Genomic DNA, 25,049 nt, shown 5'->3' with positions numbered 1-25,049 from the left:
GGAAACAGGTGTTTTATCAGGTCACAAGGCCCCCTCCCTCCCCCAACGGTACAGTGCCTAGATCCTCCAGTAACAACCCTCCTTCTGCAGGTGAGGACAATAAGACCAGGTCAGGGAAGGGACTTGTCCAAGGCCCCTTAGGAGAGAGGAAGGAAAAGACATTGAGTCTGGAAGATCCACCCTTAAATACATCTGCCACTTCTTGGCTGAGTGGCCCTGGGTAAGTTACCTAATCCCTCTGGACCTTAGTTTTCTCAACTAAAATTGAGGACAATGATTGAGAGAGTGCATGTGAGGACCCTAGCACGTAGTAGGTGCTTCATCAGTGGAAGCCACTGTGGGAGGGATTGTTAACACTGTGTTAATGGCCCTTGTGAAGGAAACTGCCAAGTGAGTGGAGCACTCCTGAAGCTGAGACTGGGCTGGAGCCTCCCTCAGCTCAGCAGCCAGCTCCCCTGGGGCAGTGTAGAAGACAGCTGTTCTGCCCACCTGGCCCTCCAGCCCTCAGCTGGTCGATTACATAGTGCCTGCTGGATCTAGAATCCTGGGCCCCGACCTCTACTGGCATTTACCAAGTCTGCCCCCTGCCCCCTCCCCCCATACTTGGCCTTGGCTCAGCACTGAGAGGGCAGCTGCCTCTGCCCTCAGTCCTGGCAAGGCAAAGAGACTCTCCTGGTGGCTCAGAGTCAGCTTTGAGGCTCTGCCTGAGTTGGATAAAGGGCATTGAGGAGGGAGAGAGGCCAGTGGGGGCAGCCAGGAAGGCTCCAGCTGGCCAGGAACCCACACAGTTGAGTGGGAGAAATTTCTAGGTGTGGGGAGGCAGCTTGAGCAGAATGTATAAGATAGGAATTAGTGTGTTCTTGGTCATTAGAAGGGCGGCCCAAAGCCCAGGTCTGCGGGGGCCACCCGGTGAGGCTGGAGGAGAAGGGCTGACACTGACGGCCGAGCCTGTGACCTTGGTGCCCAGGCAGTGCTGGTTCCAGAGCCTGAGAGCTGCTGGTGGGCGCCTATGGTGTGTTGGCAGCACGGAGGCCGGGGTGGTACCCGCCAGCAGGTGGTCTGAGTTGCATGTGGAGGGCGACGGAGGCAGAGCCTGCAGCAGGCACAGGATGGACCCTGGTAGGCGCAGGGTGATCGGAGTGCAAGCAGGGCCTGGGAGGGGCTGGGCTTCAGGGAGACCCGAGCGTGCTGGTACGCGGAAGGCAAGCGTACCTCAAAAGTGGAAGTTTCCATTTTTGTGTTACTGTATTTGACTCTCAGTCTCCATGGTCATGAGTTGAGGGTTTGGGCCCTCTGTTTACGAAGGGGAACTTAACCCCAGAGGTCAGGTCCCACCCGTTGGTGATTCAGCCGGGGCGTGGAGAGTGCGCCTCATCAGCATTGTGTCTAGCAGGACTCTGAGGCCCAGGAGTCTGGGAAGCGGGTTCTCTGAGAACCTGGGACATTGTTAACTTCTTCCTTCAGGCAGTTTGCTGCCTCAGCTCACAGACCTATGATGCTTGGGGTTTGGACTTGGGTGCCGCCTCCCTTCCTAAAAGGTGTGGCCCACATCAGCCATCGCATGAAGTCTTTGAGCTGCATCCTGGTCAGAGGATTTGGCCCCTTCTCAGTTTGGTCCCCTGGTGGGTGAAGACTGTCCTTTGCTGGATTGGGGCCCTGACCTGGGATGGGGCTGAGATGGTGTGAGTCTGGCCCTCTGGGGAGGCTACCTGTGCAGCTAGTCCCACCCATGGAGACTGCCTGCCTGGGCTGTCAGCAGACAGGGCTTTAAAGCCCAGAGGGAGACTGGTGACACAGAGCCTTCATACCATGGCCGACTTCCACAGCCATACCTCCCCAGAGATAGAGGAAGTGGACTCTGCCAAATAAGCTTCCCCCTACCCCCCTCACCCCTACTATTAAAACAACCAACTCCTTCTCTCTCCAAGGACAGGAGAGCTCTCTGGGCCCCACTATCTGCTTCCAAATGATGGGTGTACAGCTGTGGCTGCAGGCATGGATGGGCAGGCCGTGGTCCCATGGAACAGTGGGCTTCGGGGTTAGAGTTGCATGCCTGGCCTGGCCTAGCCAGGGCTGGCAGATTGCCCCCTCCTAGAAAGCCCCATTTGCCCATGAGGCCAGGGGGCTGTCATGGGTAAGGAAGCCAGGGAACCAGGGCCATCTTCTCTCCTGACTGTATGATTTCAAGCAAAAGTATTGGCTGCAGAAGCCTGTTGCTTGGGTGGGCCTCAGGTGGGGCTTGCTGGGCATTGCAAGGACTGCTCCAGGGGCCAGGCTCCCCATCAGGCAAGAAGGGATTATAGGGAGAGAGGGACAGGTGACGGGAGTCCAAGCTTAGGGTTCTGACTAACTCTGACCTGGCTCTGGTGGCAGCAGGCCCAGCCTCCCGGTCTGCTGGGCCGCCATCTGAAACGCATTACCAATGCTTTGTAAACTCCACATCATTCGGCCACATGAAAGCCTGGGATCTAAAAATAGGCACTCCCAGAAGACGCCCCGCATTGGTGAGGCTCAGCTGACCTCTGCACGAACACCCACCACTAGGCCACCTCCCTTGCCAGGGAGCCCCGACTGGCAGGACCGCACCCACCCATCCTCCCAGCGTGGGCAGCCACTGCCTGGGGCCACTTTATCTGGGCACAGATCTCATCCAGCTGGTCAAAGCTTCAGGCCCCAAGGCCTCACCCAGGGCAGAATGTCTGGAGGAGCCAGGAGGAAGCAGTTCAGAGTGTGTTGGTGGCCCTAAGACCCTTTCCCCAGTGCTGTACGTGCCTGGAATGTCCATGGGAAAGTTCATGGTGAAGCCATTGGAACCATCTTACAGATGAGGACAGAGGGGTCCTGTGGAGGGGGAACACAGAAAGGGGGCCTTAGCCACTGTCAGATGATAGACAGGAGGGCCACTGGCTGATGTGCTGGTGTGAGAAGGGCAGGGGCCTGCCCCGGATCCCATGGTGTCAGTGGAGAGCCTGCTCCAGCAGGAACAGAGGGCGGCTGTGCTTGACTCTTTGCCCTGCTTTCTGTGGGTTCCTTTTCCTTATGGTCTCCATGACCAACTGCAAACCACTCTTTTCCCTAAAAATAAACATGCTTATGGGATTGGGGGAAGCTTTGTAACTATCAAAGGAAATAATAGGGTGTTTAAGAAAATTACATTGCGTTTTAAATAACCAGCATGAAAGTCATTAAGTTTGAAGTTTCATTCAAATCAGATGGCTCTGTGGCTGGCCCGGTGGCCAGGCAGGCAGAGGGTGGGTGGGCCCTCAGGGACGCTGAGAGGGAGTCTGTGGAGAACTTTGCAGCAGCAGTAGTGAGGTCTCTGGTGGTACAGCCGGGGGTCCAGGCAGCGTGGCCACTGAGTGTGTGCCAGGCTGTGGCCGCCACCCCAGAGCTTGCTGGCAGGCTTTGACTCAGTGTGCAGCCTGGGAGCCACCCAGCTGTGGTGGGCAACCCCATGGGTGGGGCTGGGGGGTGACCACAGTCCACAGGGTGTGGGGATAGATGAAGCTAGGATTGCTTAGGCCACAAAGATTGATGGCCATGACGAGCTGGAGGTTTCAGGGTTGATGGTTTGAACCAAAATGGGCTAGGGTGGATCTACAGAGCCAGGGCCACATCTGTCCTCTTCACTGATGGAATCTCAGTGCCCTGCACAGGGCGCGACACATAGTAGGTGCTCAGTAAACAGTTGTTGAAAGAACAACAGCAGCAATAATGCCAGGACTGTACTAGACTTTTTTGTGTTGTTTTTTTTTAAATATGCCTTTATTGATTTCAGAGAGAGGAAGGGAGAGGGAGAGAGAAAGATAGAAACATCGATGATGAGAGAGTCATTGATCAGCTGCTTCCTGCACGCCCCCCACTGGGGATCGAGCCCACACCCCGGGCATGTGCCCTGACCAGGAATCAAACCACAGTCTCCTAGATCCTAAGTCGATGCTCAACCGCTGAGCCATGCCGGCTGGTATACTAGGGGTTTTTAATCTCAATATCAAGATCCTTGCAAGAAGCCAAGAAGGTAGATAGTATTTTTGCTCTCATTTTGCAGATGAGGAAACTGAGGCTCAGAGAGGTTAAGAACAAGCTAGTACCTGGCAGAGTTGGGTATTGGACTCGGGTCTGTTTTTTCTCAAAGTCCATGCTGCTCGCTGTCCTGCCCACTTTGCTGTTGAATGTGTGGAGATGGTGGCATTGCAGGCCAAGAAGCTGAGCGTTTCCCCTACTCTGTTGGGTTCATGAGCTGGATTCCTCTGCCCCAAGGAAAGATTTGGCCTTCACTGCCCCTGCTGCCTGTGACCTCATAGCTCTGGGCCTGGGTCAGGGCTAGACCCTTTCCTCTTTGGATGCCTGGCAAGGTCGGGGCTCTCAGGGCCAACGGCATTGTGTTTCTTGGTTGGAGGCAGGAGCCTAGGGCTTCTAAAATAAATGCTACCTGGAAAAGTATTTATAAATGACATTTAAGATTGAATCAGGTCCGATGCATGACACAAGGACAGGTCCTAGTCCTGGCTTAGCTTGGAGCTCACTGTTGGACTTCTCTGGGCCCAGGTACCCTCCTCTGTGTGGTCCGAGGTTGGACTAGAGGGTTTCCTAGACCCTGAGTCACTGAGAATGGCTGGACTGAGGAAGTTGAGGGCATCCCTGAGGTGCCCGCCCCCCCTCAGTGGGAAAGCTCTTTGGGAACCAGAGCAAACTGGTGGGGCATTTTGAGAGCAGCTTCTCCTTCTGTTGCTGCCCTCTGCCTCCCAGCCCTGGCTCTGGTCATCAAAGGCCAGTCAGGAGCTCAGCAGTCTGGGCCGATAGCAATCAGGCAGCAGTCCCAAGGAAATAGAGGGCCAGCTGCCCCGGCCTGGTGCAAAGGCTGGCTTTCCTGAAAAACCTTGGTCCAGGGACATGCTTGCCTTTGTCATTATTAACTCACTTCATCCTGACCTCAGCCCAATGAGGATAGACAGGGAACCTGAGGCATGGAGAGACTTGTACCTTGTAAGTGCTGACAGAGGGATTTGAACCCAGGCATCTATCTACTTCTGTATTCATTGCCCTTAACCACCATGCTTCCTTGCCTCTTAGACAACATCTTTCTGAACTCAGTTTTTAAAAACTGGGTTTATAGCTACAGCTGGGTCCCCTTGGCACCCTGTTCCACCCCTTCCCACACCTCACCCCCAGGAACTTGGCATTTTGCCCTCTCCCCTGTATTTTTATACTGTTACACCAGGTGTGTATCTGTAAGAGCTGTTTGGTGTGGTTTTGGAACCCCTAACAGCCTCGTTAGGGAGCTCCACCACAAGAGGGCCCCTGTGGCAGTTGGCAGCCCTGCCCTCCTCCCCTACTTATACTGGGCATGAGGGGCTTGGGCGGAAACCTCCGGGAGCTCCTTTCCCCTCCTTGGTTTCTTTCCCTTGGGATGAACTGCTGGACTGAGTCCAGGCAGAGCCCCAAGGGCTTTAACTGGCAGTAGCTGCAAGGGGTTAGACTCGAGTGAGCTTCCTGACTGTGGCCCCAAGGCAGAGCTCTCCTCCTGGGACTAGTATAGGCCAGGTAACTCAGAAACCCCTGTCTTGTCTTTGCTCCTCAGAAGTTGGCTGGATGAATCTGGGTATGCCGTGTGAGACTGGAGTGAGATCTCCAAGTTTCTCCCTTCCACCTTCGAGCCATTGCTGACCATCAGCCTCTGTTTCTGGGCCCAGCTAGAACTCTCCTGGCTCTCAGTCCTAGGCAGCACACTTACCCTTCTAGATAAATCCTGTAGAGAGTCACCCCAGCTGCCAGTGGCTACCCCACCCCTCCTCACATGTGAAGGGAAAGAGCACAGTCCAGACCCTGTGGGAGGGTAACCTCTCGTGTGTCCTTTAGTCATTTATGACAGAAACAAAATCATTCCTCAAGGACAGGGTGAAGACACCCTTCGCATAGGGCTAGGTGGAGGTCAGAGCCATGCTGCTCATCCAAAAGGTTCTTGGCAAGGTGTTGCTGGCGGAATTGGTGGTCCCAGCTTCCCAGTGGGCTAGAGACCCAGTGTAGGGGAGAGAGGAACCTGGGAACCACTAGCTCCTTGGTCTCCATGCTGGCACACTATTAGCTAGCCTGTGAGGTCTGTCGTTGGGTGGTAAAGATTTTTGGCCAGAACCCCAAAGGGCTGGATTCAAATCCAGATCTGTCAGTACTTGCTGAGGGACCTTGGGGAAGTTGTTTAACCTCCCCGGGCTTCCCTTTCCTGATTTGCAAAATCTGCACACAGTCACAAAGTGGTTGGGAAGACTGGTGGGATTCTGGTGGGAGACAGAACTCTGCAGGGTGCTAGGCACACAGTAGGCTCGTAGTAGTGGGGGCTGCTATCTCTAAACCTGCACTTCTGCTGTTTTCTTCCTGCCTTTTCTACAAATCCTTATGGCTTTGCTCCCAGGGGAACAAAATCTCTGAGCTCCTCAAATGCCTTTCTCAAGAACCTTGCTTTCCCTACTGCCAAAGACAGGCTGTGCTCTAAGGTTGTGTCCTGGCCTGCCTCGGCCCATGGTGGGCTCTTGGATGGCTGGGCACTATAGTGAGGGGGAGAGGGTGCCCAGCCACAGGGCTGCTGCAGAGTCCCCAAGGCAGTGTGTCAGTAGCATCAACTAGCAGCTCAGCTGCAGCAGCTCCCGGAAGCTTGTATTTTCCTCTAAAAACATCCTGTCCTGAGGGGCGTTCACCTCAAAGAGGAGGAAGGAAAACACAAACGAATGCATAGAAACCACTGGAGGCCGTGGGCCAGGCCACTCAGCTCAGTGAGGCTCAGCTAGCTCCGAGGGTGCCTTGGGGCTGAGCTGGGTCTAGAGCAGGCCTGTGGTTTGCCAAGGGCTGCATGCAGATACTCCGGTCCTCACCTCTGCTGTGGCAGGACTCTGTTATCTGATGTCGAGGCCAGGCAGCTGGTGGACTGGTCACACGCACCTGGCAGGGCTCTGTGCAACCATGGCAACAGCTCTGTGCTGGCAGTCAGGGCCAAAGCCTCCTGGTCCACGAGGGTGTGGCCCAGCCAACCCCTAACCTTGTAGCTCCACTGACGATTCGGCCACGGCTCCGTGGTCTGGGGTGGGCGTCTGGCACAAGGCGTCCAGCACGCTGTGGGCGGGGAGCTTTCGGGCTGTCCTCTGGAGAGCACCATGTCCTGGGCAGCAGGGCTCAGAGCGGGGGCTGAAGATAAAAAGGCGTGAGCCCAGCTGGGGGTATATCTGCAGAGGTGGGGTCTGCAGGAGCCCACAAATTGAGGCCCACTTGATAGGCAGGGGAGTCCCCTTTGGAAGATTTTAGGGGAGCTTCCCACTCAGCAACCAGCCAGACTCCTTAGCACTTAAGCGCCATTGGCACTGGACAGTGGACCCCAGCTACAGACACCGAAGTCCGAGGGAGCTATGGAGCTGCCTGGTGGGTCCTGGAGCTGGGAGAGGAGCCCAGAGGAACTGATTGAGGCCAGAATAGATGCTCAGGGCCAGGCTGTGGATGGAGCCTGGCTCAGAGTCGAAAAGCTTGGCTCCTAGCAATGTGGGGAAGTGAATTGGTGCCCTTTTGAGCAGGGCTGCTATGTGGGGTTGTGTAGGGGAGCTGGGCCAAGGAACTGAAACCCAGCCTGCACTATGCTCCCTCAAGCCATGTGTCCTGGCCTGGGCCTGGGTTTCTGTCCAGAGGAAGGGGTACTTTTCTAATTAGCACAACAGTACCATTTGAACTATTGGTGGCCCTGGCTCTGTCTGGTCATTCTGACTCCCAAAGGTACTGCAGGCAGAAGACATGGTAGGAAGTGGCGCAGGGGCTCAGGTGCCAGGCAGGATGTCCCTGACTCCAAGCAGTGGCCTCAGCTCCTCCCAGCTTTCCTATGTGCTGCTGTGACCCTGTACGCAGCCCCAGCCAGGGTGCTCTGTCCAGTGTTGCCACATTCTTCCTAACCACTGGCTCATATTGGGCAGGCCCCACCCATCTATAGTGCTAGGGACCCAACTTGAGGGCCCTGTTTTAATTTATGTAATAGAAATAGTGCAGGGTACAATCGCAGACCTCAGGGAGGGCATGAAGACAGATGGACAGACACAGCAAAGTCGGGTCTGTACTATAGCCGGTGGGCCTTCGCAGGGGACTCCTGCTCAAATGGGGAGGGCAAGAAAGGCTTCCAGAAGTCTCATTTATGATGAGGCCTGAAAGATGGATGGGAATTGGCTAAGCCAAGTTGGGGAGGGTTCTCCAGTCAGAGGGAACAGCATAGCCCTCAGGGCCAGCAGCCCTCAGTGGCTGGAGCACAGAGTGAGAGGAGGGGAGAAATGAGAGTGGCTGCCTGGCATCGCTGAAGACCCTGAGAGCCCATAAAGGAGCCCCTAGCACTGACTTGATGGAAGTTCTGTGTGACTATAGGCAACTTTCTCAGCCTCGCTTCCATCATGATAAAATGGGGACAATGTCTGCCTTAAATTGGTTGTCATTTGTGACATTTATAATACTGTTTCATCTCTGTGCCTTGATGGCGAGAACAATAACTATTATAGCCCACCTTTCTGTCTGGTCATGCCTTGCCACTCCTGTGTACTTGTCCCCAAGGGCCTCTCCCTAGCTCCAGAGCAGGCATTAGGAACCCCCTAGGAGCCAGGAGCTGAGAGACTGAAGTCAGACACTGGGGATTCTAGAGGCCTTCATTCAACGAGTCTCAGTGACCATGCTCAGAACCTGGACAGGCAGAGATGACTTAAAAACCAGTTCTGCCCTCCAGGCCCCCCAGGCTGACCTCTGCACCAAGTGGGCATCTCTGCCTGCCGTGCTAGTAGAACCCCACCCAAGTCACGGTCCTTTCCAAGAAAGTGACTCTTAGACTGAGGTCAGTTTGAGGAGCCAGCCTGGCAAAGAACAGGAGAAAGTATAGAAAGTTATGAGAGGAGGGAGGAAGGGGTAGATAAAGGTGCTGAGAGAGAGCTGGGCACCTGGCAGGAGAGCAGACCTGAGCAGCGGGGCATGGCTGGGATGTGGCTGTGCCATGATGAGCAGGAGAGAGCTGGGCTAGGGCTCTGGAGGCCATGTGCACTAATCACCAGCAAGCAGGGGATGTAGCCAGAACTCTAAAAACAGGGGTCCCAGAACCTGCTGGAACATTTTTAGGGCCTCCGGTACCTCTGACCATCCAGGCTAGAGAAGGGAGACAGTGGCTTTAGGACTAGGACTTCCTCCTCTGCTCCCCTTGTTCTGTCCGTGATAGCCACACAACCTTTGCAGTACAGTGGGTGGAATCCTAGCTCTGCCACTTTTACTAGTTGTGTGACCTTGTGCAAGCTATATAACCTCTCTGTGCCTAACTTTCCTCATCTGTCAAATGGGGATAATAATTGTACCTATATCATAGGTTTGTTTTAGGAGTATGAGTGGAACTCTGTAAGGTGCTCAGAGCTATGCCTAGCACAGTGAACACTCACCTGTCACTAACAAATGCTGTTCTCTCAGCCTGGAACATTCTTTTGCGTGGCACATAGTAGGAGCTTAGTATATATATATATATATATATATATATATATATATATATTGATTGAATGTGTCTGCTGATAGTGACCAACTGAAAATCCTGGTGTGTGTGTGGGGGGGGGGGGGACAGTGCTTCTCCTGGCACAGTCCCCTGCCACAGGGAGGCCTTCTTGGGATGGCCTGGTCAGGCCCCACATGCTCCTTTAACCCCCATCCTGAGGCCAGAGGAAGCAGCAACTTTCTTCGCTGGGAAAGTGTTGTGGGGCTCAAGCGTTTGGGGGTTTTCAGAGTCAACCGTCAGAGGCGAGGGAGTTTCTCTGCTGGCGGTGGCAAGGGCTCTCAGGGTGTGCACAGCCTGCGAGCAGACCGCTGCGGTCTGCAGGGAAAATGCCGACTGTGTTTATTTTTCACCTGAGCCTGCAGGAAGTTGAGGGGGGCGTTAGGAAGGGAGGGGGGCAGCCCAGCCAGGCCCAAGCTCAACTTCAGAGCAGAGGAGACCTACCTCAGGCGTCCCTCATTTCCACCTCCGCCTGCCCAGCCCTGCCCTTGGGCCCCTTCCTGGCTCTAGCCTGCTCAAGAGAAGGAGGGCATGCTGGCGCACCACAGTGAGGAACTTCCAGCCAGGGACTAAGGAAAATATCCCGGAAGGATGAGGACCACCTCTGGGACAACAGATTTTGAGTTTGGCATGGGGAAGAGTAGTGAGAGCAGTGATCAGCAGGAAGGATCACCTCTGCTGAGACTGTAGCAGACATGGCCTCCAAGCCCTGGGGTCTAAGTCCTGACCCCCATCCTGGAGTCCGGAGGGAGGATGGGGGACGGGGACACTGCAGGCAAAGAACAAGAATGGGTCCTGGAGTGTCCTAATTAAGGAGTATGGACTGCTGTTGAGTCTTTCATTCACTTACACATTCTGCCATTCTGTGAGCACTTAGTGAGTGTCCAGCTCTGTGCTTGACACTCTGTCCTCAGAGGTAAGAAAGATGATGATGTGCCATCATGATGCTCAGGTCCTGGTGGGGACAACTGACCAGGCCTCCTTCCCTTGGAGGCTGGGCACAGTCACCACTAGGGGAAGGAGAGGAGGGGAGCTCCCGTCACTGGGCTTCCCATACACACACGAAGCCTCAGGCAATCCCACCCTGTTGTCTGGGCAGCCTGGCCCTGGGACAACCTTGTGCTGAGGCCATGGAGCGGGACGTTCCACTGATTGAGGAGGGTGTGGGGCCCTGTGCCAGTTTCCCCGGCTACCACTACCAGGCATGGAGGGGACTGGAGAGTGAGGTCAAAGGGCAGCCTGCATGAACATGGGAAGGACTGGCCAGGCCCTCAATGCCCTGCCCTGGAGCCCTGGCCACCTCAGGGCCTCCAGCTGCTGGCAGGCTCTCTGCCCCACCCCTGCCTACCTGGCACCTCTCCTGTGCTTTGGCTGCAGACTTCTGTTTAATGAGGCTTTTCTCTAGTTCCTAGGGAAGGCTGGTAGACAGGATGAACCCTTTGTCCACGACGCAATGCCCCATGTCCCACCACACTGCTCCTGTCACACATACATACATACTAGGCCAGAGGCTGTAGGCTGAGCTGAATTCTTCGGTTTCCTAGGCCTAGCCTGAGCTGTGCTGCAACCTGGGGCTTAACCAGCCTGGCCAAAGAGGGTCAGCTCTAGCCCTCCTCAGGTAGCGTGGTTTGCTGAGGAACCTGTGGAGCCAACACTCCCCCACAACCTCGCTCCAGGCAGAGTGGGATTCTGGGACGGTCTTCCTAGAGCTGGCACCTTGGACCCCAGGCTCTGTCCCTAAGACTTCCCAGGGTCAGAGCTGCCCACCCAGCAGCCAGGCTTACAGCCCTGAGGGCCAGGGCCAAAGAGCCAGAGCCAGGGCTGGAAGACAGGGTCTTCGCTGGAGCTAGACTAAGCAGTCTCAAAAGTCCCCTGTGGTGTGGAGGGTGTTCATTCCACCTGTTGGGCCAGGGCTCCAGGCATCTGTGCCCTCAGGCAGTGAATGGTAGAATGACTGTCACAAGGGTCCCAGGGTCCTGAGGGAGTGGACCCTGAGGCTCAGTCTTCCTGACTGCCATGAAGCCTAGTGAGGGCTGATGTTGTCTGGCTACTGTACTAGGAACCTATCAGGATCAAAAGGCCCCAGAGGTTTCCAGGAAGCTTCCCAACCTTCATAGGCCCTAACCTCTAGCTACTAAAAATTCTAGGATAAAGCGGGATTTTTGCATCTGTGACCAGTGAGGTAGGCAGGGCTGATATTCTCATCCTCATTTTACAAGGGGGAAACTGACCCAGGATCCCATAGTGAAAAAGTCAGTAAAAGGTCAGTGAGCCTAGAGATGGGCTTCCCAACTCACTTCACATCATGGCACACTTAAAAATTATCACTGGAGTTACTGGAGAAGGCTGGAGGCCGAAGCACCCATGTGAAGTCCTTGGCATAGAGAGTGAGGAGAGCAAGGTAATGGGGTTAGAGAGGGAGTGGGGGCCTGATCGTGCAGAGCTCTATAGACCAGGTAAGGCCAGTAGAGGCTCAAGGCAGAGGAGTGATGTCGTCTGATTTGTGTGGCTGCCAGATGAAGGACTGAGGGCAGGAGGCTGCTGCAGTCATCCAGGTGACAAGTGGGTGTGGCTTGGACTAGGTGGGGGACCAGGAAGGAGGAGGAAGTGGTTGGATTCTAGATATATTTTGAAAGTAGAGCCATTAGGATTTGCTAACAAATTGGATTTGGGGTGTGAGAGAAAAAGGAGTCAAGGATGACTCCAAGGTGCTTAGTCTGAGCATTTGGAAGAATGGAGTTGCCATTAATTGAGAAAGATGGAACGGAGCTTTTGGGGCAGGAAGTCAAAGGTTTTGTTTTAGATATTGAGTCTGGGCAGCATTTAATTTATTTATTTTTAAAATATGTGTTTATTGATTTCATAGAGAGAAAGGGAAAGGGAGAGAGAGAGAAACATCAATGATGAGTCATTGATCAGCTGCCTCCTGCACGCCCCCCACTGGGGATCAAGTCCACAACCCGGTATGTGCCCTGACCGGGAATCAAACCTCGATCTCCTGGATCCTAGGTTGATGCTCAACTGCTGAGCCACGCCGGCCAGGCCTCGGCAGCATTTTAGATCTCTGAGTAGAGTTGATGAGTAAGCATTTGGAGAGGGGACCTCCTAGGAGAAGTGGGGACTGGAGATATAAATGTGATTATCAGATGAAGATACTGAAAGCCAGGAGCTTGGATGAGAGCACCCTGGGAGTGAGGGTAGATAGAGGGCCAAAGGCCAATTTCAGGTCAGGTCAAGAAGATGAGGAGGAGACGGAAATAAGGCTGAGAAGGGGTAGCCTGTGAGGTGGGAGAAAAACCAAGTGAATCTGGCATTGTGGACCACTAGTGAAGAAACTACTTCAAGGAGGAGGGAGAAATCAGTTATGTCCAGTGCTGCTGAGAGGTCAGGTAACATGAATACTGGGAATTCACCACTGAGTTCAGCAATGTGGAAGTCACTGAGACCTTGACAGGAGTCATCTGGTGAAGTGACAGGGCAAGAGACTGGCTAGGTTGAAGGGAGGACAAGAGCTGAGAACTGGAGGCAGTGAATGCGGACAGATCTGCTGAGGTTTGCAATAAAGGGGATTGAGACATGAGGTGATAGTTGGGGAGGTTTATAGATGGGAGAAATGAGACTGGCTTGCAAAGTGCTTGGCACAGTGCCTGGCCTGTGGCAGGTACTCAGTATATGAAGGATTTCACATGCATCCACATACTCTACAGCTGTCCCTGCCCATTCCTCTTTCCAGCCACCTGCAGACCTGAGGATCCTACATCCCACCTTCCATCCCCACACATACTCCCAAAGTCACAGCTGTGTCTGAGTTCAGTGCTAGAAATAAAAGAAAGCCTGAGATTGGCATGAGACTCCCCCCAGCTTGCTCAGGAAGCCTGGCCTTGGAAGAGCAACAGGAAAGTCACAGCACCCAAGGTCTGGGGACTGCATGGTCCTGTCATTACCCTCCCCAGATGCTGCTGCCAGTGGGCTGCCAGGTGTGCCTGCCATCTCCAGGCAACCCCCGTTTGGCATAATCAGGCCTGTGTGACGCCCAGCACCAGGGGGCTAGGGAAGCACTATGAGTAGCATTTCCTGAGCACCTGTGAAGGCTCTAGGATGAGTAAAGGGCTTCCTACATGTCCCTTCCTCATTACCTAACACCTAAGTCATTGAGCTCTTGGGTATTGTCTGGCTTTATCCTCATAACAACCCTCTGATCATCTCCATTTTACAAGGAAATGTCTGCTCAGATATTGTAATAAGTTCTTGAAGGCCACACGTTAGAACTAGGGTCTGAACATAGTCAGCCCACTCTTCCTCAAGTTCACAGCAGAGAGCCCTCCCTGGGGCTGACAGAGGGAAGTTCACCTGCCCTGCCCAAGGAGGCCAGAGGGCTCTAGTTAGAGGTAAGGCATCGGGCTCAGGAAGGGGCTATGATGCTATATCCACACCAGTTGCAAAGGAGAAGCCACTGCTATTGGGACATCTACCTCTGTCTGTCTGAGGACAAAAGGAAGGCTAATATAGCTCTGGTATGTAAGGTTGCTCCTGGTGGGCAGACAGATGAGCAGGAGACTGATAGGTGGTAGTGTCAGCACCTTCCCCAAACCCTGAGGGGAAGGGTGCAGCTTATAGCCCACCCTCAAGCTTCCCTGGAGTCAGGAATGTAGGAAAGATGGTGGCCATGGCTGTTGATGGGAGGTGTGGGAGCCTGTGCCCATCTAGTAGCCTCACACTTTGGCTGTGTGCAATTCATACCCCGCCTTCCCTATAGCCTCACCCTGGACCCCCAATTGCCAGTGCCAAGAGACCTGTGCCCAGAGATGTTAAGGAGTCTGGCTAAATTCAACTAGTGGGAAATTTCATCCACAGGATGGGAAGGAGCCCAGACCACAACCTCTCATTACTGTCTTGCCTCAGAGATGTCCCATTTCTTCTGTGCCATGGATCAGAAGTCACTTGTCTGTGCTCCCAGCCAGCAGCATCCCCACAGATGGACTTTTCTGAGTGGAAGCTAAGCCTCAGTTGTAGATGATGTTTCCAGGGCCCTGGCCCACACAGATGAGTGCTGAGGATATACAGAGCTGGGCCTTGGCCCTGAGCAACAACTCCCTGTGCCTGGGTCGCATGGGGAGCCCCCTTCTCAGCCTGAGTCATCTCATGACAGATCCATGTGACTAGTATGAAAAGTAAGAGTCCTGTGGTACTGAGGAAACAGGAAGCGTGAGGCTGGGTGGGTTGGCCCTGGGGGAAGCCTGGCCCCACCAGGCCCCTCCCCTGAGTTAGAGGGCTGAGTGGGGGCTCTTCCCTGTGTCAACAAATCCTATTAAGTCTGAGGTGGGACAGAAGGTCAGAGTCAGGACCCCTAGTCTAAGGGCTAGAGGAAGAAAGTTTCTAGAGTAGGTCAGGTCCTCAGACCATTTCCTGATGATGTATAGGGCTAGAGGCTGTGAGCAAGTCATAGGGCCCCAGAGAAACTGGGGGAATCTCTGAAACCCGTTGGCAGAAAGTATTTCCTGAATAGAGAGATGTGCCTCCTAGAATTGAGTGCACAGAAAAACTGAGCGGCTCTCTACCAGTGGGACTACTTGGGCAAAGTCTGAGGGGGACGACGACCATTGGACGCAGCTTGATTTGAGTGGTACCCCCTCCTATGAGGCCTGTGGTTTTGACCACCCCCATTTTCCTTTGACAAGTGGGCTGCCCCCACATACAGCTAACTGGGACTCTGCCTATACGTAGCCCCAAGCCCTGTGCCTTCCTCAGGTCTCCCCACATTCACCCATCCTCCTCATTTTTCAGCACAACAAGGCCAGTCAGCCTGCCCATGGAGTCCCCCAACTCTCTCCTCTCTATGAACATTTCAGCAGCCCACACCCCACACCTGCACCAGCCGACATCAACCAGAAGCAAGGTACAGACCTGGGATGGGGAGGGGCCCAATGAGATAGGCGGCTGGGCCCTTTTTACAACTAGAGAACCCGGTGCTGTGCAAAATCAGGGTCTCCCAAGACTCCAGAAAGATGGATTGGGGGACCTGAGGCTACCAGAGGGCTGGGGAAGATGGTGCCAGGTCAAAATTTGAAGGCTTCTGGTTGAGGTAGGAAGCTAAATCCTGAGTGACCTCCCAATGCCAGTATGAGAGCAGGCATCTGTGTAAAGCTGATTAACTATAAAACTTGTAGCCTTTCCCTCCCCCAGTGAGAAAATGGAAAGTGGTGGTTGTGAGGCTGATTCACCTCAGCCTCAGGCAAAGTCATTCTGAAATCAGCCAGTCGACTGTGGGAAACCTGCTGACTCAAAGGGGGGTGAGGGGGGACTCAGAACCCTGGCTCCATAGGCCATGTTCCCTCAGACTAGGGGGCCCCCAGCAGAGGCCCCAGTTGCAGACTAGCAGTGGTGAGGCCTGGCTTCTCATTCCTGAATGACTCCAACTCTGCCACTGGCCTTTCAGTATCCTTAGGCAAGTCATTCAACCCTTCTGCCCTTGGTTCCCTAGCCTGTCAATGCAGCCCTCTTGTCATACTGGGATAGTCCTGAACAAAGCCATATGTCTGGTACTGTAGCACAGAGGGGTGGAATCTTAGAGGCCCCCCACAGGGCTCTAGAATGCAGTAACTAGCTAAAGTGGCCTCTGAGTCAGGCTAGCTCACTTACTCGGTCCCTCTCCACTGCAGTTCACAGGCCTCTGCAGACCTCTGACCTCTCTGGCTTCTACTCTCTGACCTCAGGCAGCATGGGACAGCTTCCCCACACTGTGAGCTGGTGAGTGTGGGCCCAGTGGGAAAGGGGCACCTTCCGTTGATTTGGACCCATACCTGCCCTTCTGTTTTCCTCCTCTATCCTATGCTGAGCACCCTGCTGCCAGTTCTATATGGGTACCAGGGCTGGCCAGCAGCTCTATCCATTCCCCAGGTAGCCTGACATACTCCCTTTGGCAAGACTGGACTGGAGATTAGGTTACAGTCCCAGCCCTGTCGCCCACTGATCTCCGCTTCAGTGTCTGAGACTTGAATGAGAGAACCTTGGGCTGCTGAGGGCCATCTGAGTATGTGAGGAAGAAAAGGTAGGCCTGAGCAGGGAGGTAACAGCATGATGGCCATGAGAGAGGCTGTTGCTTCTCAACCACCTGGTGGACAGGAGGATACTTCCCACTTGCCTCAATGCCTACTGCTGGCTGGTCCCTTCCTTAGCTAAGCTGCTTGAGGGGCAGGGTCCCTCCTTGCCCCAGTGGTGCCTGCTTGAGTCTAAGCCCCTGGCCAGACTGCTTGGAGAGCCTATTAAGGGTGGGCCAGGAAAAGGCAGCCTGGACCCCAAGTCAGTATGCCCAACTGTGGGCCAAAGGGCCGGCTTTAGCTGGAGTTGGGTCTGGCAGGCTAGTTGGCCCTTTGCTCAGCAGTGTGACTTGGGCAGGTCTTTAGCCTCTTTGGCCTTAGGCAATAACTTAACATCAGGAAAGTCTGGCTTCCCAGGAAGGCAAGGTAGGCCAGAGGCCCAACCTAGGGGCTCACCTGTCCCTTTCCACTTGCCCTTAATCCATGTTAGGCTCTATTTGTATATTCTCCTTGGACATAACTCTACTGTGACTACAAACCAGGACTACCCCATGAGTACCCCCAGGTTTGAAGTGTGCCAGGCAAGGATCTAGGCACCAGAGAAGCATGGCTGAAGCTGGCTGAACCTCAGGTCCCCATCCTCATAGAACTCAGTCCGACTAGTGCACAACCCAGACAAGAGGCCAGCCAATTATAAGGCACTGTTAGCAGTGCTTTGACGGGACTGTAGGAACCCAGAGGGGCACCTCATCTAGATTGGGATGTCAAGGGCTTTCATTTAGGATGACCAGGAGTTGAAGCAGGCAAAGTGGGGCAGAACAATCCTGATAGTGTCAACAGTGGGTGCAAAGGCCCTCGGACAGGTATCAACCCTGTACGGACGGGGATACTTCATTTCAGAAGGGGCCCTGGGGCCCTGCTGAGCTGGCTACCCAGAGAATGCTGCCATTTACACCTCTTAAGCGCCAGGACAACCCTGTGGAGGGAAATAGGTGCAGCACAAGTTGCCCTCTGGTGGCAGATGCTTAAAGCACACCCTGGAGTGGTCCAAGCAGAAGTGGATTTGCCTCACAATCTATGGGTCAGGCTGGAGAATGGAAGGAAGTCCTTCCCCACATATGGCCAGTAGCCAGACTGCTAACAGCTGTCTCTCCCAACCACAGGCCCAGCCCTCCTCTCTACCCCCTGTCCCCTTCCTGCGGATATAGACAGCACTTCCCTGCCCCCACTGCAGCCCCTGGCGCCCCTTACCCCAGGTGAGTCCCCTACCCTGAAGCCAGGCTCCTGCTTCCTGTTGCCCAGGCTTCAGTGCCCACACAAGGCCATGCCCAGGCCACTGCTTGCCCTGTGCTAGTTGTTTGTCCATCCGTCTGTCTGTATTCTGCAGCGCCTTGCTGCCCTGAGCCTGAGAATGAAGCCAGTGGGACTGCAAGAGGCCTAAACCCAGGCCAGACTGTGCAACAGAGCAGCCAGGGACAGTGCATGCACACATGCTTGTCGTCCTATCTCTGTGCATGCGTCAGTCCGTGTGCAGGTGTGTATGCACTCACCTCTGTTTTGCATCCCTGCTAAGGAAAGGGCCAGTCAGGATGACTGCCCTGAGCATTCCTTGAGCTCCGCCCAAACTGAGGCAGCATTTTTTACATGTCTGTCCAACCTCTGGCCTGCTCAGGGACCCCACACCTGTGTAAGCAGCAAGGGACAGAGTGGCAGCATAAAACAGCAAGAAAGTGGGAGGTGTGTGAATATGAGTCCCTTTACTTAGCTCACTCCCTCAGTGACTCTCTGTGCTAAGTATGGAACAAGGAATTCAGCAGTCATTTCCAGCCCTATTGAGCTCACAGTCCAGGGTAGGAGGTATAGACACCGCACCAGGGTGATGAGGAAGCCCCAAGGAGACTCCAGCCAGATTTGGTGGGTCACAGCTTCATGAAAAGGGTTAACATCTGAATGAGGGGTACAAAGGGAACAGCAGTAGTTGGGGATGGCGGGGGGAAGGAAGTGATGGGGAATAGGGGGAAAGATAGAGCTAGAAATCAGCAGGGCTGGTCATGCAGGGCTGTGGGAAGTGGGGGGATTTCAGCAAGAGCAGCCAGGAGCACTCAGGTGTTTTTAAAAGGCCACTCTGGCTTTTGTGTGGAGTCCTAGGAGAGTGAGGAAGCCCATAGGACACAGGCTCATGAGACTGAGCTGGTGAGGGCATAAGACACCAAGGGGAGAGATTCAAAAGCTATCTAGGACTTTAGTAACCACCTAAATGATATATATGTAGATTTTTGCAACATTGTCCATGTGATGTGCTGGGAGCAGGTATTTGTATGTATCAGTGTACTTGTATGCAGACCAATGGGGGTGGGGTATCTGTTTACCTGTCCTCGTTTACTGTGCAGGGCCTCTGTGTGTCCCAAGGTCTGGCCTGTACACACCTGGCTCAGTGTTAACTCTCCTCCTACCTCTATCTAGGTTCACCCACCCATCCCTGATGCTAGGTTCCGGAGTACCTGGTCACCCAGCAGCCATTCCCCACCCGGCCATTGTGCCCCCCTCAGGGAAGCAGGAACTACAGCCCTATGATCGAAGCCTGTGAGTGAAAAGGCACACAGTGGGGAGGAGGGTGCGGGGAACAGGGGAGAGCCAGGATATACTTTTCTTCTACCAAGCTCAAATTCTGCTGCCTGGGCTCCAAGGACACCAGAGGTGGCCTCTGGTCAAACTGTTTTGTGGCTTTTGCCACTGACCACTGTTTTTGTGGGTTTTGTTTTTAAATATATTTTTATTGATTTCAGAGAGGGAGAGAGGGAGAGGGAGATAAAAACATCAATAATGAGAAAGTCATTGATTGGCTGTCTCCTGCACGCCCCCTGCTGGGGATGAAGCCCAAAACCCAGGCATGTGCCCTGACCAGGAATCAAGCTGTGATCTTTTAGATCATAGGTCGATGCTCAACCGCTGAACCATGCCAGCCAGGCTGAGCACTGTTTTTTGAGCCTCAGAAGCAGAGGGATTGGGTGGAGTGGGAAATAAGGCTTTAGTTTGAGCCAAGATAGGAGGGGCTGAGAAGTCCTTACACATGCTTTTCTTACCTGCAGTATTCCTGTAAGGAAGTTACTTAACTCTGCTTACCCATTTTGGAGCAGCTAAAAAAAAGTTCCATTAAAAAACCCCAGTATCCATGCACTTACACATGCACTGGACACTGTAGGGTGATAGCATTAGGCAGGCATTGGGGAGCTCCCAAGTAATCTGGACATGTGCCCCTCAGGAAGACGCAGGCAGAATCCAAGGAGAAGGAGGCCAAGAAGCCAACCATCAAGAAGCCACTCAACGCCTTCATGCTGTACATGAAGGAGATGAGAGCCAAGGTCATTGCAGAATGCACACTCAAAGAAAGTGCCGCCATCAACCAGATCCTGGGCCGCAGGGTGAGGCCACGGGCAGGTGGGCTGGCAGGGGTGGCTCCTGACCACCTTTGCCCTGGTGCAGCCTGCTGACTCCCTGATGCACCTCATCTGCCCCTCCTTCCCCTTTGCAGTGGCACGCACTGTCACGGGAAGAGCAGGCCAAGTATTACGAGCTGGCCCGCAAGGAGAGGCAGCTGCACATGCAGCTATACCCAGGCTGGTCAGCGCGGGACAACTACGTGAGTGGCCAACAACACACAATAGGGATGGGTAGGGGAACCTTCAAGATTCCATGCCCCAGGCCAGTTTCAGCAAGAAATGCAGGACTACTGTCCTGAAGGTACAGATGAGGGGAGGTGATAAACTATAGGGTCCAAGGCCTCCCATGGCTAGCTTAGAAAAGAGTCAAGCAAGGGGAGCCACCCCTAAAGGCAGGCCCTTGTCCTGGTTTCCACCCAGGATCTACTCCCACACAGAGCTGTTGCCCAGTATTTGATTGGGGTTCATGAGCAGAAGGGGAGGAAGAGGCCTGAAAGTTACTATTCCATTCAAAATGGAGACCAGTGTGGGAAAGGGAGGAGGAGCCCCCTAATTGCTCCATGGTTTACCTACCAAGAACTACAATGAAGAAACTGCCTGGAATCCTAGTGTCAGCCAGGCTAGGCAGCAGGCTGCAAGTATCCCAGCCACTTGCTCAATGGGATTAATGTCCACCTCCCAGATCTGAGGATCCTCCCCTTTTTCCCTACAGGGGAAGAAGAAGAGGCGGTCCAGAGAAAAGCACCAAGAATCCAACACAGGTGAGGCCTTCTCCCAGCAGTAGTGGAGGCTCCTCTCCAGGCCCCCATTTGACAAACATCACTTCTCTGGCCCAGAGGAAGGGGCAGAGTACTCAGCCACGAACCTTCAATGCCTGGGCCCTGGGCTCTCTGGAGACAAGGCCTGCATCTTACAAGTCAAATCCCTACTTGAACAGCTATACTGTCCTAGGGACCACCAGCAGAAGCCAATTCACATAGCAGAGGTGTGGGCCCACCACACCCCCACCACCTTTGCGAGCCCCACCCTGCTCACAGCTTGCCTCTGTCAGGGAAACTTAATGAGGAACTGACCATTTGATCCATGCTTAACCCAAATACTGCATCCTAGTTAGTTCTGAGGTGGACACCAGACTGTCTGGAGATTGAGCCAGGCTCCATGCCTGGACCCCAGTAGTCACCCAGCCTGCTGGCTGGTGCCTGGCAATTTCCCTGTAACGCTGCACCCACCCACCCACGCGCTCTTTTTCGTTGCAGTGCTAAGTGCTATGTATAGAGGACCTAGGGAACCCACACTCTGCTGCAAGTCTCCTTCCTGTGGGACTTTCTCAGCAGTGCTGCCCCCACATGTTATGACTGGGGCAGGGCAGTCCTTAGCCCTTTTCCTGAGTTTGCAGAATGGGCTTTACTCTCCATCTGGAAAAGTGTATAGAATATGTTTAAGCCACAGCACAAGGAGATATGGGTCAGGCAGATAGAACACTGGCAAAAATAAAAAAATAAATGGATAAAATGGCAGGGAGTTTTGGGGTGGACGTAGTCCTACAGCAGAAGTAGTTGGATCCCCATGGGTATCCCTGGGTTCTTCTCCCAGAGCTCCCATGCTACAAGGGACCCCACAAGCCAGAGAGGAGCCAGCCTGATAGGGTCCCCTCTCTTCCCTAGCATTCTTCCCACTGCATCTTCTGCCCAACTGGGTATCGTGCCCACCTTTCCTAATACTTTGGCTCTGGGCACTAGGGCTCCCACTGGGGCTGACTGCCATGGAGAAACCCTCTTCCTGTGGGGGCTGTGGGGTATCTGTGACTAGCTAACACTGATGTTACCTCTTCTTTCTGGGCCCTGCTCTGCCCTGCTGCCTGCCTGCTCGCCCTCTGCCCTGCTCTGCCCCTCTGGCATGGCTGTGAGCAGACCCTGGCTCGCCTAAGAAATGCCGTGCTCGCTTTGGCCTCAACCAGCAGACGGATTGGTGTGGTCCGTGCAGGTGGGTTTGTCCCCACCACCACCCTCCCTTTGCTTCAAGCTGCTTCCTTGACTCTGCACATGTTCTGCTGGGCCTGTAGCCTTCCTTTGGCCCCCCACCCCCTAGGATACCTGCAGATTATAGAGCCCATGCTTCCTAAGAATGTGAATGAACACCAAACACAGCTTGTAGGGAAGATCACTGGGTATAAGTGGTAGAAGCGGGAGAGACAATGTTCTAGAAGGGAAGGAAAGGCAGACTCAAGAAGGCAGTTCTGGTGCCTAGGGTCCTCTGGTAATGATGGTTTGGTGCTAACCAGGCCCAGCTGGTCCTCAGTAGCTGAATCTAACACCATTCAGGTGGCCTCTTCCCCTCCTCCTGGGCCTGAAAATCATAATGTCCAACCAGCTCCATCACTTCAAGTTGGGATCCCTGCCTGAGCCCTTAAGCCTAAGAAAAACAAGGTGACTATAGTAGCCCCTCAAAGTGCCCTCATGCTCCCTTATCCAGGGGCAGAGAAATCTAGGGGAATATGTATGTATATATAATGGGAGGCAACCCTGTCCTCAGAGAAGGTTCTATTCTCGTACCCATTCCACATTACTCAGAGACAAATTGTGGCCCAGAGAACACAAGCTAGTAAGAATGGATGAGAAATCAAAGAATCACTGTCCATCTTTTTCTCCTCCTCTGCTCCTAACCTAGCTTTGAGCACTGGGATTGCTCAGTTCAAGAAACCACAAGCATTGCAGCCCCTTGCCTTAATGCAGATCTGAGCCCCACAAGCATATGTGAAGCAGAGGTTCAAAGGCTCCCCTGGAAAACAAGGCAGCCCACAGGTCCACCACAAAAGGTTCCTGTGCCACCATGTGGCTATTCTGGTAACTGCACCTGTCCCAGGTCTGGGCCAGGCATAGGACAGTTTCAGTGCTGATCAGGTCCTAAGGATAAGCACATCACCGAAGTCCTGGGGAGAGGGGATAAGAGGTCAGCTAGGCCTGTGCAAGGACAGCATTTTTTGGTTGTGGTGTATGACTATGAATTCACCCTCTGTTTACAGATAACTCTCTTCACTATTCCTAGGAGGAAAAAGAAATGCATTCGGTACTTACCCGGAGAAGGCCGCTGCCCCAGCCCCGTTCCTTCCGATGACAGTACTCTAGGCTGCTCCGGGTCCCCAGCCCCCCAGGACTCACCCTCATACCTCCTGCTACCCCACTTCCCCACGGCACTACTTGCTAGCCCTGCGGAGCCAGCACCTACATCACCAGGTCTCTCAGCGGCTCTCAGCCTCCCAGCCCCCTGGGCCCCCACAGGCCCTCAGCAGTGCCCTGCAGAGTACACAGGTACAGCAACAGGAATTTCAGAGGCAGGCAGCCTAGCATGCACGGGACACCTGGCCTCCCCCAGGGACCCACTCTTTGAGAAGCAGCGACAGAGCCCCAAAACATGTGGAAACCGGCCAGGGGCCCTGTTAACTCCTCCTCAGGGTCCAGGTGCTGCAGATTTCAGAGGCTGCGTAACTTCTGCCTGAACTTTGGGCCATCACTTCAAACTGCTCCAAGTGGTGCATCAGATCTGTTATCCGATTAAGGGCATCTCCTGTGCCTGTGGCAGCCTGCATCTTTTTACCATCTGTTTTGTTAGCCAGATGCCCCTGCCTCCCTTTTCTGCTATAGGTCATAGATGGGCTGGACTGAGTTCAGCTGCTTTCCCTACCCTGCCTCCCCACCACTGCCACACAATCCCTATACCAGACACTTCATGGACCAAGAATGAGCTGGTTTATCAAATGTGAGCCTGGTCGCAACCACAAAGGTCAAGACGACAATGCTTTTCTATTAAGGGCCTAGAAAAGCTGTATCTTACAGATAACCAGCTGCCATTTTTAAGCTGGACCAGAGGAATCCTGTGGAATTCTCAGGAGCTTGTAAGTGGAAGGGATGGAATATGTTTAGGCCTATCACCCTAGGCAACAGAAAAACCTGACACTACCTTAATCAGGCAAGTGTGGGTGGTGGGGATTATCTAGCTCTCTAAATTACTTGGAAGTGATTCCTGAGAAATTCAATCACCTAAGCCCTGTTACCAAAGCCCCAAGCCTGTCACTAGTGGCTGTAGTCAACAGTTCAAAGAAGTCATGGCCCCAAATCCAGTGTGCTTCCCACCCCATTCTGAGAGCCTTTGTAACAGATCCACTTCCAGCTTATCCACCTCAGTCTAGCCAGCTCTTGGGCAGTGGTGAGAGGGCAAACCAACCTTATGACAGGCAGTGTCTCTTCCAGCATGAAACCAAGCCAGCTTCAGTTTCCCTATGGGGCTGTGGGAATGAGGACCATTACAACCAAAACGAGCCCAGAAAACCTTTAGTGGTAGACTGGTTTTTCACCAGAGCCTAATTTAACCCATTTCTGAGCCAAGCTTCAACCCTGAGCCTTTAAAAAAATCTTTTTAACTTGTTTTTTGCCTCCTCACTGTACATAGTCTGAATCAAAAAAAAAAAAAAAAAGGTTGTCCCGGTACCCACACACTCCCCTCAACAAAAGCCTTTAGGTTCCTACTTTAGCCACTGGCTTCTCAGATTCCAAAGACCATATATTCTAGTGTAGTGTTGCAGGAAGTCTTGAGGAAAAAAGGACCATTGTAGTATTCAAAACATTTTTGTATTGTTAATACACCATCATAGAAAAACTTTAACCATAAGAATAAAGATACTTTCTACTGTTTCCCCCCCAAAGCTTGAATCTGAGGAATAAGCTGTTTGAGAAACAGCATGATATTCTATCCCTTTCTTCCCAGCCATGAAACTTGGGTTTATTCTCTTGCACATGTTAAAGACTTTCAACCTACAGGAAGCAGCCAGGGATTACTCTCATCTCCCCTTAAGGGGCTTGGACCCTACCCTACTCATGCTGGGTGTAAACTCCCATTCCAAGCCTTGCTCTTAACCCACCAATCCTCTGACCTAACGACTGATGCGGGCACAGGCCAGCCTGCCCCCCTCCCCCATAAGACTGGGTTAGAAACTGCTACCCACAGACCCCAAGACAATCCAAGTAGAAATAGGTGCACATG

The 25,049-nt window shown here is 53.5% G+C and overlaps 1 protein-coding gene across 1 annotated transcript in view; it reads left to right on the top strand.

Annotated features, from left to right (window-relative positions):
• TCF7 (transcription factor 7) overlaps nt 1–23,459 on the top strand; it is a 31,507-nt gene extending 8,048 nt beyond the window's left edge. Inside the window, 10 exon segments of the mRNA XM_081135271.1 lie at nt 15,320–15,431; nt 16,195–16,282; nt 17,736–17,828; nt 19,036–19,155; nt 19,835–19,994; nt 20,105–20,212; nt 20,725–20,773; nt 21,923–21,995; nt 23,058–23,274; nt 23,276–23,459. Of these exon segments, the coding sequence (XP_080991397.1) occupies nt 15,320–15,431; nt 16,195–16,282; nt 17,736–17,828; nt 19,036–19,155; nt 19,835–19,994; nt 20,105–20,212; nt 20,725–20,773; nt 21,923–21,995; nt 23,058–23,274; nt 23,276–23,356 (1,101 nt within the window). The 3' untranslated portion in view covers nt 23,357–23,459.
• The last annotated feature ends 1,590 nt before the right edge of the window (nt 23,460–25,049 follow it).

The sequence above is a fragment of the Miniopterus schreibersii genome, assembly GCF_964146895.1.
Source record: "Miniopterus schreibersii genome assembly, chromosome: 4".
Classification (NCBI taxonomy): Eukaryota; Metazoa; Chordata; class Mammalia; order Chiroptera; family Miniopteridae; genus Miniopterus; species Miniopterus schreibersii.
This window is presented reverse-complemented; position numbering and strand designations above follow the sequence as displayed.